Source organism: Aphelocoma coerulescens, chromosome 2 (assembly GCF_041296385.1).
Source record: "Aphelocoma coerulescens isolate FSJ_1873_10779 chromosome 2, UR_Acoe_1.0, whole genome shotgun sequence".
NCBI classification, from domain to species: Eukaryota; Metazoa; Chordata; class Aves; order Passeriformes; family Corvidae; genus Aphelocoma; species Aphelocoma coerulescens.
The window spans coordinates 137,992,952-138,009,861 of record NC_091015.1 but is presented as its reverse complement, the minus strand read 5'-3'; the positions used below and the strand labels follow the sequence as shown (position 1 = coordinate 138,009,861).

The 16,910-nt window shown below is 36.9% G+C and overlaps 1 protein-coding gene across 2 annotated transcripts in view; it reads right to left on the bottom strand.

Annotated features, from left to right (window-relative positions):
• ZC2HC1A (zinc finger C2HC-type containing 1A) overlaps nt 1-16,910 on the bottom strand; it is a 35,637-nt gene that overhangs the window by 6,158 nt on the left and 12,569 nt on the right. The window contains exons 5-9 of one of the 2 annotated variants that reach the window (XM_069004986.1): nt 13,819-13,967; nt 12,847-12,946; nt 12,046-12,154; nt 4,907-5,029; nt 270-377 (exon numbers count right to left, since the gene is read on the bottom strand). In XM_069004986.1, the coding sequence (XP_068861087.1) occupies nt 270-377; nt 4,907-5,029; nt 12,046-12,154; nt 12,847-12,946; nt 13,819-13,967 (589 nt within the window). The remainder of the gene's footprint in view (nt 1-269; nt 378-4,906; nt 5,030-12,045; nt 12,155-12,846; nt 12,947-13,818; nt 13,968-16,910) is intronic. The other variant, XM_069004985.1, reaches the window with a different exon arrangement.

The window sequence follows — 16,910 nt, the reverse complement described above, 5'->3', positions numbered from 1 at the left end:
TACCGAAAGAATATTTTCTTATTTTTTCAACAGCTCCCAAGAGGTTTTTGACATTTCTAAAAGGGTCTTCTGTGCACATCTGAGACAGCTGATGACCAAGGTGTGCTGTCAGATGATAAACATGCAAAATATATTGAGCATCCCAAGCCAAATAGTACTGATCATCTATTAACTGCAGAGAATAATACATTCCCCAACTTCTTTTGTAGTAAGTAATCCCCTTTAATGAAGGCTCTATTGATGACAAAATCCATGAAGTTAAAAGCCACCTTAAGTAAATGTCTGAATTGCTAGTTTTTCTTCTGTTTGTTAGAGCACCCGTGCTCATGGCTCTTGCCACACTAGGAGGGGTTGATGTCCGGGTTTTTGTTGCGCCCCTAAAATAGAAGAAATACCTGATGATTTATACACACACAAGACAATACATGCAAGAATATGCATTTTCAAATTTTATATATATTTTTATATATATAATATATATAAAAGTGCATCAATCTACACATTAGTTAATTGTATGAAAAATAACTAATTTCCTACCAAAAGCAAACAGAGGAGCTTTGGTAGGAAATTGCATGGTTTGAACTGTTATGACTTGAATCTTACAATGACAAATTAAATGAAACAGTAAGTCCCTTGTCTCACTTCCTAACAGGTAGATCCTGCACTACTGGCTGCTCAGTGGATTCTAATGTCTACCATGACAAATCACAAGTCACTTTTTAGGACTGGCAGGTCTTTTAGAAAAATAGAGAGCAGCTGACTACAGGTTTTAATAGTTTAAGATCTGTAGAAAGGATAACATTCTCAATACTTTGTGACCAATATGAAGTTAGTCAACAAGACCTTTTTCTTCTTATATAATGCTGTAAATCCTTTTTCTTCAAAGCATAGTTATGAATATAAATAGAAGGAGAAGAAAGAAATTGCATCCAGCATTAGGGCCTCAATTTTTTCTAAACTGTCACAGTCTTCCTAAAGTTGGCGTCAATATTATGATCACACAGATATGAAAACTGCTTTCCTCAGGACTCATGAGTTTTATGAGAAGCCAGTATACAATGAACAGCACATCCCAAACATTGAAAAAATCTTGCTGCTTGCTTTGATGAGTAGAGAAACATCAGAATCCCCTGAAAAATCTGAGTAGCACTAAGAAAAATAAATAGGAAGGGGCATTGATTTATCTTCAGTGACCGAGGACAGAAGTTTTCATCATTGCTCAAAAGAATTACCATTCACTGGGATTTCTTCTTCTTTGGCAAGTCTTCGACTATGACATCTTGTGCATCACCAAGTTTTTCTGTTCTCATTCTTGAACACCAATGCATAAACTCAATTTGAGACTTGCTCAAGGACATTAAAAAAAATTAAAACAAGACTCCATTAAAAAAATCAGTCCCAAGAGACCATCCATTCTCTTCAGATAAACCTAACTGCTACTTTCAGAATTATAAGCTATCTGGTCTTGGTTTGGTTTTGAAAACACATATAAGGAAATGCCTTCAACTCCAGTAGCTTCAAGTCCAACAGTGACACAACTGAGGAACATGTAATAAGTCCTGAATTATAGACATGCTGCATAAAACATTTCTCCCTTCATGTCATGAATATGGAATAAAGATGGCTTTTCAGCTCCTTCTATCACTTCAACCAGTGGAAAAGTGATCAAATAATTAAGCACAAAGGTGGAAATCAGCAACTAAATTTAAGATTAAATAAATTGAAATTATATCTAAGTATTCAAGTTAACAAGAATGGCTTCTACATGAAACAGGTAGAGTAGAATGATCAAAGATTATGGATCACTGTGCAGAACACTAGCCTTCTCCATTAGTTTTCCTGTCTGCCCCCTGATTTAGCAAGGAGATTCTAAAGATGGACTTCACTGAAAATAAAAAATACTGTGCAGACTGAAAAGCACTGCATCAGTTATATCAGAATTAAAACTTACTGAAAGTTATGTCAGCCTTTCAGAAGTTATAGAATTCCAGAATAAAAGTTCTAAATGTAACCTAAATTACACTATTATGATGTACAGATGCTAAATACTCATCTTGTGCTATTTTCCCCATCTCATTATACAACGAAGAGAGACCTTTGCTTATAATTGAGTAAAAACTCATTAGAGCTCAATAGTAGAAAGAACATAGTGGACTGTTACTTTACCTGTCATTGAAGACAGAAAAGCATATAAAGGAAAATTCAACTGTACACACAGAAACATTATGGGATCATCATGGATCAGGGATTATCAGGCAATGAAGCAAAGAATAGAATTGTGTGTCAGTTTCTGTTTAGACAGCTCCAAGTAATTAAAAAAATATTCAAATTTATTACTGACTCAGTTTTCTCTGGATTTTCACCTTGGGACCAACATGCTACTTTTTCAAAATCAACAGCATTAATTTCTTAAATTGAAGTCTCTTCAGAATGTACTTTGAATCAGTTTTGAACATCATGTTAGGAGTCCTAGATATTTGAAATAAATTGACGTGACAACCAGTCCACTCTTCTTTCCTGTATTTCAACTGTATCATACAATCTTCATCCCACTAGGTACTCTGAAAATTCACCTGCTGCTTTAGTGCTAGGTGTATACTAAAGAAATTTCAGAGAAATCAGTGTCTTAATACAGCATTCAGGCCACTGACTGAGCTGGGGAGGGGAGGAAATTGAAATACTGAAAAGCCACATTCAAAGTGCACAGTCCACCCTGTATATCAAACGAGGCAAAGTCTCATGAACAGATAAAACATCACTCATTAAAGGTTTAACAGGACATCTCCATTCCAAGATGTTTAAACACAGCTTTCTGCATAATTTCTGCAGTCTTTTTGCACAACTAATTTTCTAAAAATATAGAAGAAACCCCAAATATATTTTCAGACTAGCAACTTCCCTTCCAACCTTATCCATTCTGTGATTTCTGACATTTTTGATAAGTAAATCAACACAAGGAGTAGGCTGCCACTGTCTACAACTTTATTCAGCCCAAATCTAGGCACACAATCAGCATCACGTTTCATTTATGTTTGGTGAAAAATCTTGAAATTACTCCCTTAAGCATCAATCTGTTTGGTTATTTCAACTTGTGCCACCACAGCTTGGTTTCTTCTGATCTGCCCCATCTCTGCTTTCGCTATCTACTGTTGTTTTCCTGTTTGGTTGGATTTTGTGTTTTGTTTTTAGAAAGCTATATAAGCTATATAGAAGCTATATAAATCCCTGCTCTACACTGTATCACATGAAGTATGAATTGAGCTTGACAGGAGATGAGACTGTGTACCAATATCAGCTGGAACTCTTAAAACCTAGACATACTTTAAAGGTATTTCTTACCCACTCTATATTTAAAAAAAAGTAAGATTGAAAGTGAGTTCCTTCCTAAAGCAGCTCATGTTGTACATCTAGTCAAATTACCACTTGCTTGCAAAATAAAAATCTGAAAGTAATTTGTAAAAGAGCTTGTCTTTTTCTAAGCATGCATTCATGATTTGGTTGAATTCTATCACAAAATACTGCTACATAAAGCTTGCTTCCTAGACAGAGTGTTTTCAGATATTCTTGACAGCTGTCACTGTTACCCACAACAGCTCATAGTTCTGTGCAAAGTCATAAATAACTTTCTGCTGACTAATGGCATGCATCCTAAAGTCCAGAAACCTCTGCCATAAACTGCAACATTCCACATTGCTATGCTGAATTTATGAATGGTTAGGAACTAGTCACATTTGCTGAATGCTGCTGACATGCAGCGTACTGAATATGCTACTGCAAGTAAGGCAGATTTAATTCTTCAACTCAGTAGATACCAGAGGAAGAACAACAGGGATGGTATGAAGAGCAGGTAAGAAGTGCCTATACTTTTAAAGAATTTCTCTCAAGAAGAAGAATCAAATCACCGGTCTATGGATAGGGACTACTTTAAGCAATTGTAGTAACTCATTAAGCTAAATTTTCAACATCTTAACAATGTATTGCAGAATGAAAAACTGAGGTAATTTTTGATGGTTCACAGGACTCATAACTCTAACCAAACATGCAAAGGAGTAAATAAAAACATAATGAAATTCTGCTTGTCTAAAAAGAGCTCCCATTCCTTTCATTGCTTTTGCTTCTTCAAATAAAAGCCAAAGTCAAATATTCTTTCCCTGTCTCAAAGATACTAAAGCTTTGGTTACAGCATTAAGTGATTCAGACACATTTCTACTATGTAAAGCAATACATTTCATGTATGTGCCACATAATTCGTTACTTATTTCTCTTTTACAATATGAAAAAGCAGCCTATTTGAATTTGGCATCTTCCAAAATAAATCAAAGGCTTAACTACAGTTTAGTATCTATTTCCTTTTTAAAAGATTAGAATAATTGGAATAACCTTCCTTCCAAACTTAGATCTTATAAAGACTTCTGAATATCCAGAAATCTTCATATGAGGTAGGTTAGACTTAACCAAAGACTTTACCTTTCATTACTAAGTCTGCCTTTCTCATGGTTTTGGGCCATCACATCTACCACACAAATGTAGAGTTAGAGAAGTATTTGACCTTAAGAGAATAAAATTACTTTGTCAAAAACCAGTACAGTTATCAGGCTTAACTGCTTACTTCAGCTTTGCATTATGCAAATCAGTTCTATCTCGGGTTTAGAAAGACAAGTTCATTACTTTTAATCTGTAATCAAGCACTGACAGAAGAAATCAAATCTGAGGGAAACCTTCACCTTCCCTGTCCTACTGTGAAGCTGTTTACCTCACACTGATACTAATTATATAATCTATTCTTCTCCCACAACACTTTTATTGAAGACATACTGGGCACCTGATGTTTGTCAAGGACATATGTCTCTGCTTAGGAGAAACATTTCTGCAAAACAGATAAACCACACTGATTTTTAATTCTTACTTCTTTACAAGCAACAACTCATTTGGCCGTTGGACGGTACAGTCTGTTTTTGTATCTGTGTCATAAAATCTTTGCACACCTCTTCCAGTTCGCAGTGGTGGGTCTAACTTGTCCATCTTGCTACTAAAATATATAAAGGGGTGCTCATAAGGACAGTGCTAAATTGCTATTCAAGTTACGCAAAAAAAAAAAAAAAAAGAAATTAAAAATACTCACAATTCAATACTGATCTTACCAAAGAAATCCCATTGACTTAAAAAAAAAGTACAAATCAGACTTTAATTGTCCAGCAAACAAAAGGGTTTCTTCTTGTTTTGATAAGGAATGGATTTCATAGACATTGGATTACATTTTGAATACATTTTTTAAATTCTTTTTCAAACAAAATATTAATGCCAGTTATCCTCACACTCTGCACAATGTACTCACATTTAGTCTCTTTTAAGAACAGCTTTCATGATGTCATTCAACACTGGGAAAGGGGGGCTCAAAATTACAAGTCATAGTAAGTTTAAAACATTAGAAAATAAAAGATATATAAGTACAAGCCACGTTAACTTTAGAATTAGCAAGAAGAAAAATTTTTCCTTTTTTCATTTTTTTTTGTTGCTTTTGTTTTGGAAAGGCAGAATAGAGGACAGCCTGAATGAAACCCAGCTTTGTTTTAACAACAAAAACCCCATTCACAATAGACAGTACTATATACATAGCCAATACTTTATTACTTTTTTTTTTTACTATTATGGATAAAATTTCAAAACCAGAAAGAATAAATCAAAAAATCAAATTTTAAAAACATTTAAAAAAAAATTAACTAACAAAATAATAATTAAAAAAAATCCCTCCCTCACATCATCATAAGGAAAACTGTAGCTTTTCAGAAATCACACTTAGATTGGAAAATTAGATCAAGTTAAGATCTGCATTTTTATCATCTTATCATCATAAAGTAAAACCTACAAATAGCCTCCCAAACAGATGTTGTAGTTCAAATTAATTAACTATAGTTATATAGTTATCATAAACTAATGTTTGACCCAATATAAACTCTTAACATACTTCCAAGAAACTGAGACGCAAGATTGAGGTCTCTGACACTGCAAAACACATACCTCAACCTAACATCATTGTCTTGGTTATTTTTGAACTTTAATAAATTATCAGCATAACCTGTGAACTCCAGGCACATACAGAGTAGAACACCAAAGAAATATCCTAGAAGCAGTCATAATACTATCAAAATAAAGAACTACAGTATTCTTTCACACCTTAACAAAACCAAAAACCCAAAGCTGAAAGCCTTTTCCCATTCTAATGAAAAAAACCATGATCACAAGAATCTTTTGAAATGCAAAGATCTCCAAGATGACTCCTCACTTATCTTGATTTCATTGAACAAAGCCCTGTAAGTTATGGTATTCATAAAAGGAACAAACTGTTTTAAAAAGATAATGTTTATAAAGGGTACAAATGCTTTATAGCAAACATGTAAGTGAAATTTAAAATTTACTGTTATCGATTTGGTGTGCAGTTCATATTGTATTTCAGCTGTAAGACAGTTGCCGATGTGTCACTAACAGACTTATTTTCCAGGATGGAAATATTAACATTAAAGTGTATGTCTTAGCCCCAAAATAAAATATAAATTACAAATTAAATTCTATGGGTTCATTTGCCATATTAAAAAATATAATGTAATTTTCCAAGTCCCATTAAAAAAACAAACAAGCGTAACTGTTCACAAATGAAACATGTACAGACAATCTGTACAAGCAAAAGATCCCTGGCTGGCCACAAACAGTGGTGTCACGTTCTGCTGCGAAAAATGGTTTGCATGTGGGTGTGGAGCTCACCTGTTTGGTTACCCTTAGGTTAGGAAGAACCTACCCAATTTTTTCCTCCTGAACATCTGATTATTTCTGGCAGTGTCTTGGGGTGACTTTATGATGTGTATCCCATATCGCTGCCTATGCCCAGAAATTGATTTCTGGGCCTTTCTTTCTATACTTCTAAACTGAGCCTGAGAGGGGGAAGGAAAAACTGAGCAAAACTTCTTCAAAGCAGTTTGCAGCTTGTTCAAGGTCACACACAGATAGCAATTGGTTTCCCAGCTGTGGCAGGGGAAGGAGGAAGCACCTGGCTTGCTGTTTTCCCGAGGACAGTTTTTTTGGCCAGTGGTTCAGCTGCTTTTTCTCTGGAAAGAGACGGAGAGTTGAATTTTTCCTTCTCTGGAATTTCAGATTTTCTCCCTTTTCTACTGGACTGCTTGATTCCTTTAACATCAGAGCACATTGGGAGGACTTTCCACCGGGTACAGAGGGCCTGGCCCTGGCCCAAGCCCCAGCTCCGAGGAGACCAAAGGGAGGACTCTGACACTTTCCCAGGTTTTTTCTCCACAGCGAGAGATTTTATTATTTAGCATTATTATCCTTTTCCCGTGTGTTTGTTAAATAAATAGCTTTTATCTCCTTCACTTTCCTTCGAGGAAAATTTATTTTTCCCAAAACTGGTGGGGGAGGGGTGGTTGTGCCTTCTCTCAGAGGATGTATTTCTAAATTTGGCCAAACTGGAACAGGCAGCTTACTACAACTGCCACACGCCTCAAGAAATGCAGGACACTGCTAACCTCTATACTATTATAAAATACATATCAAACTTGGGTTCATAACATGATATCAAATTATAAGCCTAATGACAACTTATGTAGAAGTTTCCTTTTCTTAGTTCTTCAGTATCAAAAAGATAACCTATTTTCACCCAAATGAATGAAGATTTTCTTACTGACTACAACAGTCACACTCTACTCTTGCACTCTCACTTGCTCCTGTACCACCCAGAAATTATGCCCTTATGCAACACTTTCCTTCATACTGGAAGAATTGTCTGTGTTCTTACTCTGTCCAGGCAGAAAAACAAAACTCATAGCAGAACTCAGCTGAGACATCCTGATCTACACATACAAAGTAAACCTCACTGGCACTAACATAGCTTATGTTGATGATACTGTGCTGTGCTCTCTCAGCAGTCCTTTACCTGGGGAGCAGAACAGGAGAATTCAAATTAAAAAAAAAAAAAGACACCGCATAGTAAAAAGAACTTACAATAAGTGAGCTCATACAATAGGGTTCCATTTCTGCTCATACAACACAAAAAGTGCTTGCTGCGATGCTGCACACGAGGTTTACGGGCGATGAACTCCGAGCTCCCTCCCCTGGCGCAGCTCCGGGGCGAGGCCCGGCCCGGCCCCGGCGGCAGCGCTGCGCCAGCGCCACCTGGCGGGCGCGGGCGGCGCGGCGGGCTCGGCGCAGTCACCTCCCGCCCCTCCGCGTATCCCCGCAGGAGCGGCGAGCGCGGCTCCACAGGAGGCAGCAGTGTCCCATTCCATCGCCCTCTCCAACGCGCATACAATTCACCCTTGATATTGCACAATGTAATTGTAATTCTACTATTAAGCCTCTCTACTAGTACCTCTCTGGAAAATCCAGAATTACAATGATCTGGGCAAAGATGGAAGTTTACACACTTAAGTAATACCTAAAAAAACCCCAGAAGTTAGTTTCCCTTAGTGCAAACTGCAGGAACTTGTTTCTAACAGCAAAACCTGGAACTTAACCTGGCCAAAATAAAGTGTGTAGGCTCTTTAATATTTGTCAAGGAGAAAAGAAAAAGTGACTGCTTACCATTCCATTTAAAAGATTGCCCTTAAAACAATCCCCACAAAACACTGCTCAGTAAAGTGTTCCACTAACAACTCAGAAAGAACATGGCATCTTATTTTACAGCATAAGCTCTCTCTCACTTAGGTATAACAGAATCCCAGATCTCACACTAAGGCTTCTCATTCTACTGGTTAAATCATAAATGTAGTAGCAAAAGAAATAAATCTTCTTTAATCCTACTGAAGATTAATGTTCAAAAGGTCTTCTATTTTAGAAAATAATTCCAGCTGTGTTTAGCTACAGCCTAAATTATAAGATGTTTTAACGTTTAAAATCTGTCACTGCAGTATTAACTATTTTCACTCTGATGTAGGACACTGACTGTTGGTGTCTCGGTCCCGGCTTTGGTATAATTTTGCAGGTATTTCAACAGAACCCAATATATTTCCCCCTCGTGCCCCAATACTAAGGCAGAAGTTGAGATGATTAAGGCCGAAACTGTCACCAGTGACCAATCTGAGGAACCTAACTCTTCCATGTTGTAACTGCTCCTACACCTCTTTGCTTCAATATACCTTCTGACAAATTTGTTCCCAGAAGTGAATGCAATGAAGCTAAAAAAAGAAATGGCAGGTCACAGATACAACACTCAGAAATGAGACACATTTAACTGGTTAGTATGAGCAGCAAATATCATAAAGGCTAGTTAGAAAACAAGAGAACAAGTTTTTTAGAGCAATAAGAAGGGCTGCAGGCAGAAACACACTCATCACATCCATACTCTTAAAATCTGGAAATTGCGTAGGCAATTGAGGTTATAAACCAAGCTAACGTTTACTGCCTTTCAGCAGAGATTGTTATCCAGAGCTGTGCCAACCAGAAGCCATCTATATGTGCTTAGCAGAATGCATAACCAGAGAGAACCTGGGCAAACATCTCCCCAGCTGCTATTTGGCTTCATCATGTCACAGTTCTTTCTCCAAGCAGCAGAGGAGAAAATGGAAGACTACAGAAAACAAAGTGCAGTAAGCAATTGTGGAAAACTGCCAGACTTAGTATGTCAAGATACAGAGATGCTGTGAGTTTGTGGAGAATTCATGAGGCTGTTTGGGCAAAAATGTGAGCTTGCTTTTCTTGCACTAGGCTGGAGCAAGGCTTAACAACTGAATGATGCCTGGGGCGAGGCAGAGCCTCACAGCCCATTGGTGTCTCAGTGAAGCACAGGAGTGCACCCAGGCCTCGGTAGCAGCCTCACTCCCCCTTATCCATGCACAACCAGCCTCTGTTACCAATCTGTTCCCTTGGGAAGATAATGATGTGAGGCTGTCACATGCTGACAGGAGTAATGTCAGGTGGCCTTCACTGCTCCCTCACCTGGTGGAGGACGACACTGAGGTATTAGGGATTTGTGCTGCCTTTGTTAGAACCAATTCAGCCAAAGGTATCCAAATATAATTAACACATTGAAAAATGCACCCACCAATACAAAAATGAGAAAAAAGCTGCCTCCCCAACTACTAAGACCACAGCAACTGGTAACCAACTATATTTGGCTATAGTCACACCTTTTTTCCAAAAAGTCTAAAATTGGTATTTGAAATCCTCCATTTTTGGAGTATTGAGAACATGACCTCACTTCATGGACAATGGGCTTGCTCCTCTCTCCCCTCCCCAAAGCAGGGATGACCCTTTGGTGAGATTTGTGCCTCCGGCTGCATCAAGAGTATAGCTGGGAACAGTTATACATAGCACTGTACACTTAGATTTTGTAGATCTAGAGAATTTATCACCAGCAATCTAACAAGAGTCAAGAATCTATTGCTCAATAAACTACATTATTTGTGAATCTGGAATTGTAGAAGTTCTTACTGAACACAACCAGACATAGTGCCTAACTGGTTATAATCAGAAATTAAGCCATGCTGCACCCAGCCCTCCTGATCTCTGAGGAGTAGCTGGAGAACACAGGGGTTTATTTTCTACCAAATTCCATATACTTATTTCAACAGCAACTGACAGGTAAAACTAGATAGAATTTCCTTGTTAACAAGTAAAGACCAAAATTGCTGCACCCTCAGAGACAAATACAGATTTCACTTAGGAACTTTCAACAGGAAAAAGCTTTTCCAGACAGTTGGGATACACTGCTGGGCTCAGAAACATGCCTTCAAATTATCTCAGCTGAATTTTTTGCTGTGGTTTGCAGACCTGCTTGTTTGCCACTCATCAGTAGGTGTTAATTCAACTTCTAAAACTGGAGAAATAAAGAAAAACAGTGAATAAGAGGCTGGGATTTTCTGACAGTCACAGCATAAATGCCTACAAATGGTAGTGAAGCTGACCAAATACTAGTGAGACACCAGGAGAGGGGGGAAATAAAAAAAAAAGAAAGGTATCTGTCAGCCTCATGGACTCTGTGTGTGACCTGTGTCTGAAACAGTTATCATGAGTAGGTAAAGCAAGCAGGGACAGAACTGAATCCTGATGCTACAGGGTATTAGGAGGGAAGCATGACAGAGTTGTAATTCATATTCATGCATAACTTGTAAAACTTTAGAGTGATAAACTAAAAATCTCTAGTTTTGTGTAATTGCTGTCCAACCCCATCAGTTTTCAGAACGTCCTCTTTCTTCCTCACGAATTTAACACATTGTTTTTTTCCCACCTTATACCGTCTTCACCAATCTGATACTCATTTTTATAGGAATAAATCTTTTTCAATCACCAACGTTATAACTGCAACTGTGTCCTTCTATGTTTTGTGTTCTCAGTGCTCCTTTGAGGTGGTCCTCAAACTTCTGCAGATTTGCACTGCTTTTCTTCAATCCCTTCCACAGACTTCTCTTTGAGATTCTGTGAACTCTCTACCCCTCCAGCAAAGTATGAGTCACAGCCTTGATCACACCAGCACTTACACTGAACTCTAGTAATCTTCATGGAGCACTCCTTGCTGTTGTAAGTGCACTGATTTCCACTTGTCTTATTTGTGCTCATTCATTTGTTGCCTCTTAAGACAAGGAAAGGAAGAGAGAAAGCATCCATCCTCTTGTGCGGAGAGGAAGATCCTGTCACAATTGGTTTGTAGTCTGTGGCAGAAGCCTCTTTCTTCTATTTCCATGGAGTGTAGGAAATTATGCCTAATACTTTCTGCTTCTTTAAGTCCCTTCATTTTTACCAGGAAAAAATTCACTGCTCCAACCACTTCTGCCTATTCAGTGATTTTTAATATACTTTATATTTATTTTTATCTCTTGAACTCCTTTCCTGTTACTTCAACTTGATAAAACCCACCTTTGCCTGCTCCAGTGGTCCTTAAACATATAGCTGTATTTACAGATAAAGAATAAATGCAAAACACTGTACTTCTGAAGCTCATAGGAAAAAAATAAAAAGCAAGTGAAACAAACAACAGAGATTTCTAGAACTACAACAACATAAATATGAAATTAAGCAAAAATGACGACATGAAACAGAACTTACCCTGCTTGTGGGTTCACCATTCCCAGTGAGTTCTTATGAGCTGGTGATAACGTTTGAATTTTGCTCCCACTGGATCCAGACGAAGACAGTGCTTTACTTGAAGAAGCACCTTGCAGTTGAAAGCAAGCACGAGAATATAAGAAAATGTAAGATTTTTGCTGCTGAAATGATACAATTTATTTTAAAAATTTTCATTGCAAAATTCAAAACAAGAGTTTCAGAAATACAAAGATATGAGCCAGTATCAAGATAATACAGAAAGAAAATATGTTCCAAAAAATTTATAGAAAATACGTAATTGAGACAGTGTTTTATTCTAAGAAGAAGTACTGTATCTCAATTACTTTCCTCAGGAAAAAAGGAAAAGTCAAAGTATGTACAAGCAGAACATGTTTGATATCCGATGATATCTGAAACCCAAATTAGACCACTGTATATTTTAATATACATGCCTTGACTATGTATTTTCACCAGTTCATGACCATATTCAGCATATAAATTAGTTACAGAATTATACATCAGATAAATTTCAGGTGAGAGATCAGTATTCAATACAATCATGCATTACTACACTGAATGATTTTTCATATTCAATTCAGAAAAAAAAAATCTGATATATAAACCAGAATCCTAAGTACTCAAGAGTCTTTTTAGATAGATGGCAATCAGTGCCCCTTCCGATTTTATTTTAAATGAGATTTTACAAACCACTATATCAAATAAGTAATAAATTTTTACTGCATACTTTGAGAACTAATATTTAGAAGGGGAATGGAACAATTCATAACATTAACTTCATACCTACAACAGTTTTGCTAACACCACTTGGCTGTGGTAAGCGTGATGATGGTGATGGTGTTGATCCTACAGAAGGCATCTTCTTAACCGCAGCAGGTTTGTACTGTAACAAAATACAACCTAGAAATTTAAGCAATTAAATCAAGCTATCTATATAACACAACAGGTAGTTCTTTCGGGTACTGTGGGAGAACAGATGATGATTTCCTACTAGGCAACCTGTTTCTTGTATGAGAACATGCAAATGGTTTCTGATAGTCTAATACTTACAGATGATACTAGCAGGAAACATTCTCTAACTTAGTGGCTTTGTTTTGTTGTTCAACTGTATGTCTCTCTGCATTTTTTGCTTTTCTACAGATTTTATGATCTTTTTCCATAGCTGGAATTAAACTAAAGTTAAGATAAAAAGTATCACCTCATTACCATTTAATTTTAAAAAGAATACTCAAGGGCAGAACTACTTTTGTCTTTCAAATCCAAATCTTACTTTCACCTGTGGCGCCTGAACCAGTCCCTGCACTGATTCAAAATACTGTGTAATACACCTGAATCCTCCTAAAACCTCTAAGCAGCCAAAATACTGTTGACAGTTGTCCTGTAGTCAGGAACCTTTGCTTGCCCCTTAAGCAACTGTCTTTAATAGGATTCAGAAACTAGCACAACAGAAATTCAACTTCCTTTACAAAAACTGCATCTCTATTTCCTCCTGCTATCTTTACCTGTCATTTGCACATTTCTCAATTACATTTATGACTGGTTTTGGCTTTGCAGCTGCTGCCATCTGACTTACGGACCTCTGCAGTTTAAGAAAGCAAAAGCCTCATCTATACTTAAGCGTCTAATTTCAGTTAGTAAAAATAATAAAATTACAGAATAAAACAGTTAATTCCATTTAAAAGCAACACACTATTTGACAAGCTTCATTTGACATTGAATACAAGTTCCAAGTTAAGAAAAAGTGTTATAGCTCACCTGTGTTCGAGTAGGAAGCTTCCCTTTGGTATCAGCTGCCAATTTCCCCTTATTAGTAATACGTGCAGCTTGCTCCTTACAGAAATTGATGTGTCTGTCAGCTGCATTTTCATTAAATCTCCTCTGACAGTACGGGCACTGAATGTAATCTTAAAAACATAAAAATCTAACATTAATAATATGTTTTAAAACTGAGAGTGTTTGAAAGTCTTTTGAAGACCAGCCCCTCCTCCAGGGGAAATTATGGCTTCTTGAATCTGAAAATGAAATACAGATTTCTAAGCAAAAGAATATTATCCACATGTAACACAAAAGATGTTTCTCGTTTGATGGATAAGAATAAGAGTAGTTGAGGATTAGAAGTAACCTCAGCAAAATCAGAAACACTTTAAGAGATGCTGTTCTGCAGAGAAGGTAGCCAAAGAGGTACAAGGACATGGCGGAGACATCAGCTAGAAGGAAGTGGAGAAGAAGCTAAATAAACAAACAATCAAAAATTTTTAAAAAGTCACAAACAGTTCAGTTTGTTCAAGATAATGGGAATACATTAAAACCTTTCCCACACAAGCAGAAAAAGACAACAAAATCTGTTTCCTCTGGCAATTTTGAAAGAACTGAGAAATAACTAACTGCAATACTAGAAGTGATCATTAAAAAACACAAACAGAAATTTAACAAATAAAAAAAATCTAAAGAAATTCAGCCACAATTAGGAGCTGTCTCCAGAGACATGCAAAAGAAAGTAACTGGTGGCTGTATTACTTTTGCATAGTACACATTGCAAACAGTATTACATGCAGGAAATATTACTCCCATTGGGGAAAAAACAGAAAGGGCAACATAAATGCTTAAAATATTAAAAGAAACATCACCTGTATGCTGGAAATAGACTTTAAAATACAGTGCCCTTGGAAAATTATATGTTTGGACTGCAGTTTCAGACAGGTATTTCAGTGTCTAGAGATATTGATGCTGTATGCCCCAGATTAGAGTATTCAAAACCATGTAAGCTTCAACTTAAAAAAAGCTTGATATTGGCAAAGCAGGTTAAATCAGTGTGTTTCTAGGTCATTTTAGAAATGTACTGAAGAAAATGAGGTGAAATTCAACAGTCACTGCCTCCAAAATTACAATTAGATATTATAAAATCTAAAATAAGTTTTGGATTACATGTTACTAGTCCAAATGTGGTAGATCTGCTTTAAAGACTTGTCCCTCTAAAAATTAATAAACTGTTTTGAGTAAGTTAAATGATGTAATGGCCACCAAAGCATGAACTGTGACCCAACAAGTGTGAGCTAAGAACACAGGAAGAACACAGAGAAGTGACAGCATGGGAATCTCATGGGGTAAAACAACAATTATTTATTTATTTAACATATGCTCTGCTACTGTCAGAACACTCAGACATCAACTACACCTTAAGAGACAAAAGCTCAGAAACAGAATTGTAATATCCATGTAGTCAAACTAAAATTGTTCCAAAGAAAGTAAAAAAAAATTAAAAAATTAATAAAGCAGCTGTGAAAGCCCCTAGATAATGCCATTGCTGTCTGGTGCACAGCTCAGTTCCCACAGAAAACTTTCAAAGTCCACAAACGTATCAGACTGTAGAGGATGAATGTATACTCTTAAGAATCAGGAATTGTATCTTCATCCTTTTGTCAAACACATAGTACCAGTCAGACACTTGGCTGATGCCTTGAAGTGGCTACCTGAAAACAGAGGCTAGACAAGATTAAAAGAATAAAAGCAAAGCAGGTACTTATTGAGGGCCTTCAATAGGAACACCTTGGGAATCAAAAAGTCTCCGAGGGGCTACATCTACAATGGATGCTGGGTCACGGGTTTTTCAAACTTTTATAAGTTTGGTCCATTTGCATATTAGGGTTAATTTTCCAATTACAATTTCAGGTAATGACGTAATTACCCCAAGTTTGTTCCCCCTCCCCAGAGACTTAGTTTGTATATTTTGGGCCTGGGACAACAAGGTGTCCTTGAGTCCAGGCCCAGAGAGGGTTTGTTATGTCTAACAGTAGCTAACAGGCTACATGAAGTTTTAGAGCTATACACTAAACCAGTACAGGGTCTGAAAATACAAAAGCTAAATCCTACGGCATAATGGCTATCTGAAAGTACTGCTCATACTGTCCAGATGAACTTCTAGGATTCAGTGTAAGCTTTACAAAAAAACCTAATCAAAATAAGAGGGCAGTACACATACACAGTCAAGTTCAGGGAGATGGAAGAAGCAGCAATACTGTTTATTTGCCAACTCAGAGCAGTTAAGTAGAAAATATGAATACAAGATTCTTTTCATTAAAAGGAAAAAGACTTGCTGCTTGTTAGAAACAAAGACAAGAATTGCCTAGGAGAGGATGGATACACTCACGGTACCATGCACAATCTTCTCTCTCTCCTACAAGAGAAGTGGAAAAAGAGCAACAGTAGCTGCCTCTGTGCTATTTGTAAGAAGAGTATCCACTGATCATTTTGTGCATGGTCTCTTCATTCCTGGTTTCCTCTCCCTAAGTCTTACCCACTGCAGCAGGATGAAGTCAGGAGACTAAAACCAACTACAACTAGATAGATTATAGATATGCTATAAAGATTATTAATGATTCTTTCCATGATCAAGCCTTGTGATTCTTATCCACAGCAAAAGCTATTAGCCACTGGCTTTACTTTAAGATGGCTTTACTTTTTAAGATTAGCTATATCGCTTTTCAAGATTGTGAGTACAGAAAGATGAATAATACAGCTTCTTGCAGTGAATGAACAATTACAATCCTAACACTGGACTAACACATCTCCTGCAGAGAAACAAGGTGGGGAACACTTTACATCCTCACTTGACCACAGACAGGCAGAAGCAAACATGTTTTTTCCCAATCTTTCTGAAAATAGCCATTAAGCTGATCAAACTGTTTAGCTCTTAGGACAAGAGGAAAAAATATATTCTTCAACCTATTATCATATCCCAGAAGTTAAATGAACAGTGTATTTCCTTCTCATTAACATCAGATGGCTTGAACACTTTATCCAGTCTCAGTTCTGAAGGTACTCATGGACTGTCACACCCTTGATAATAC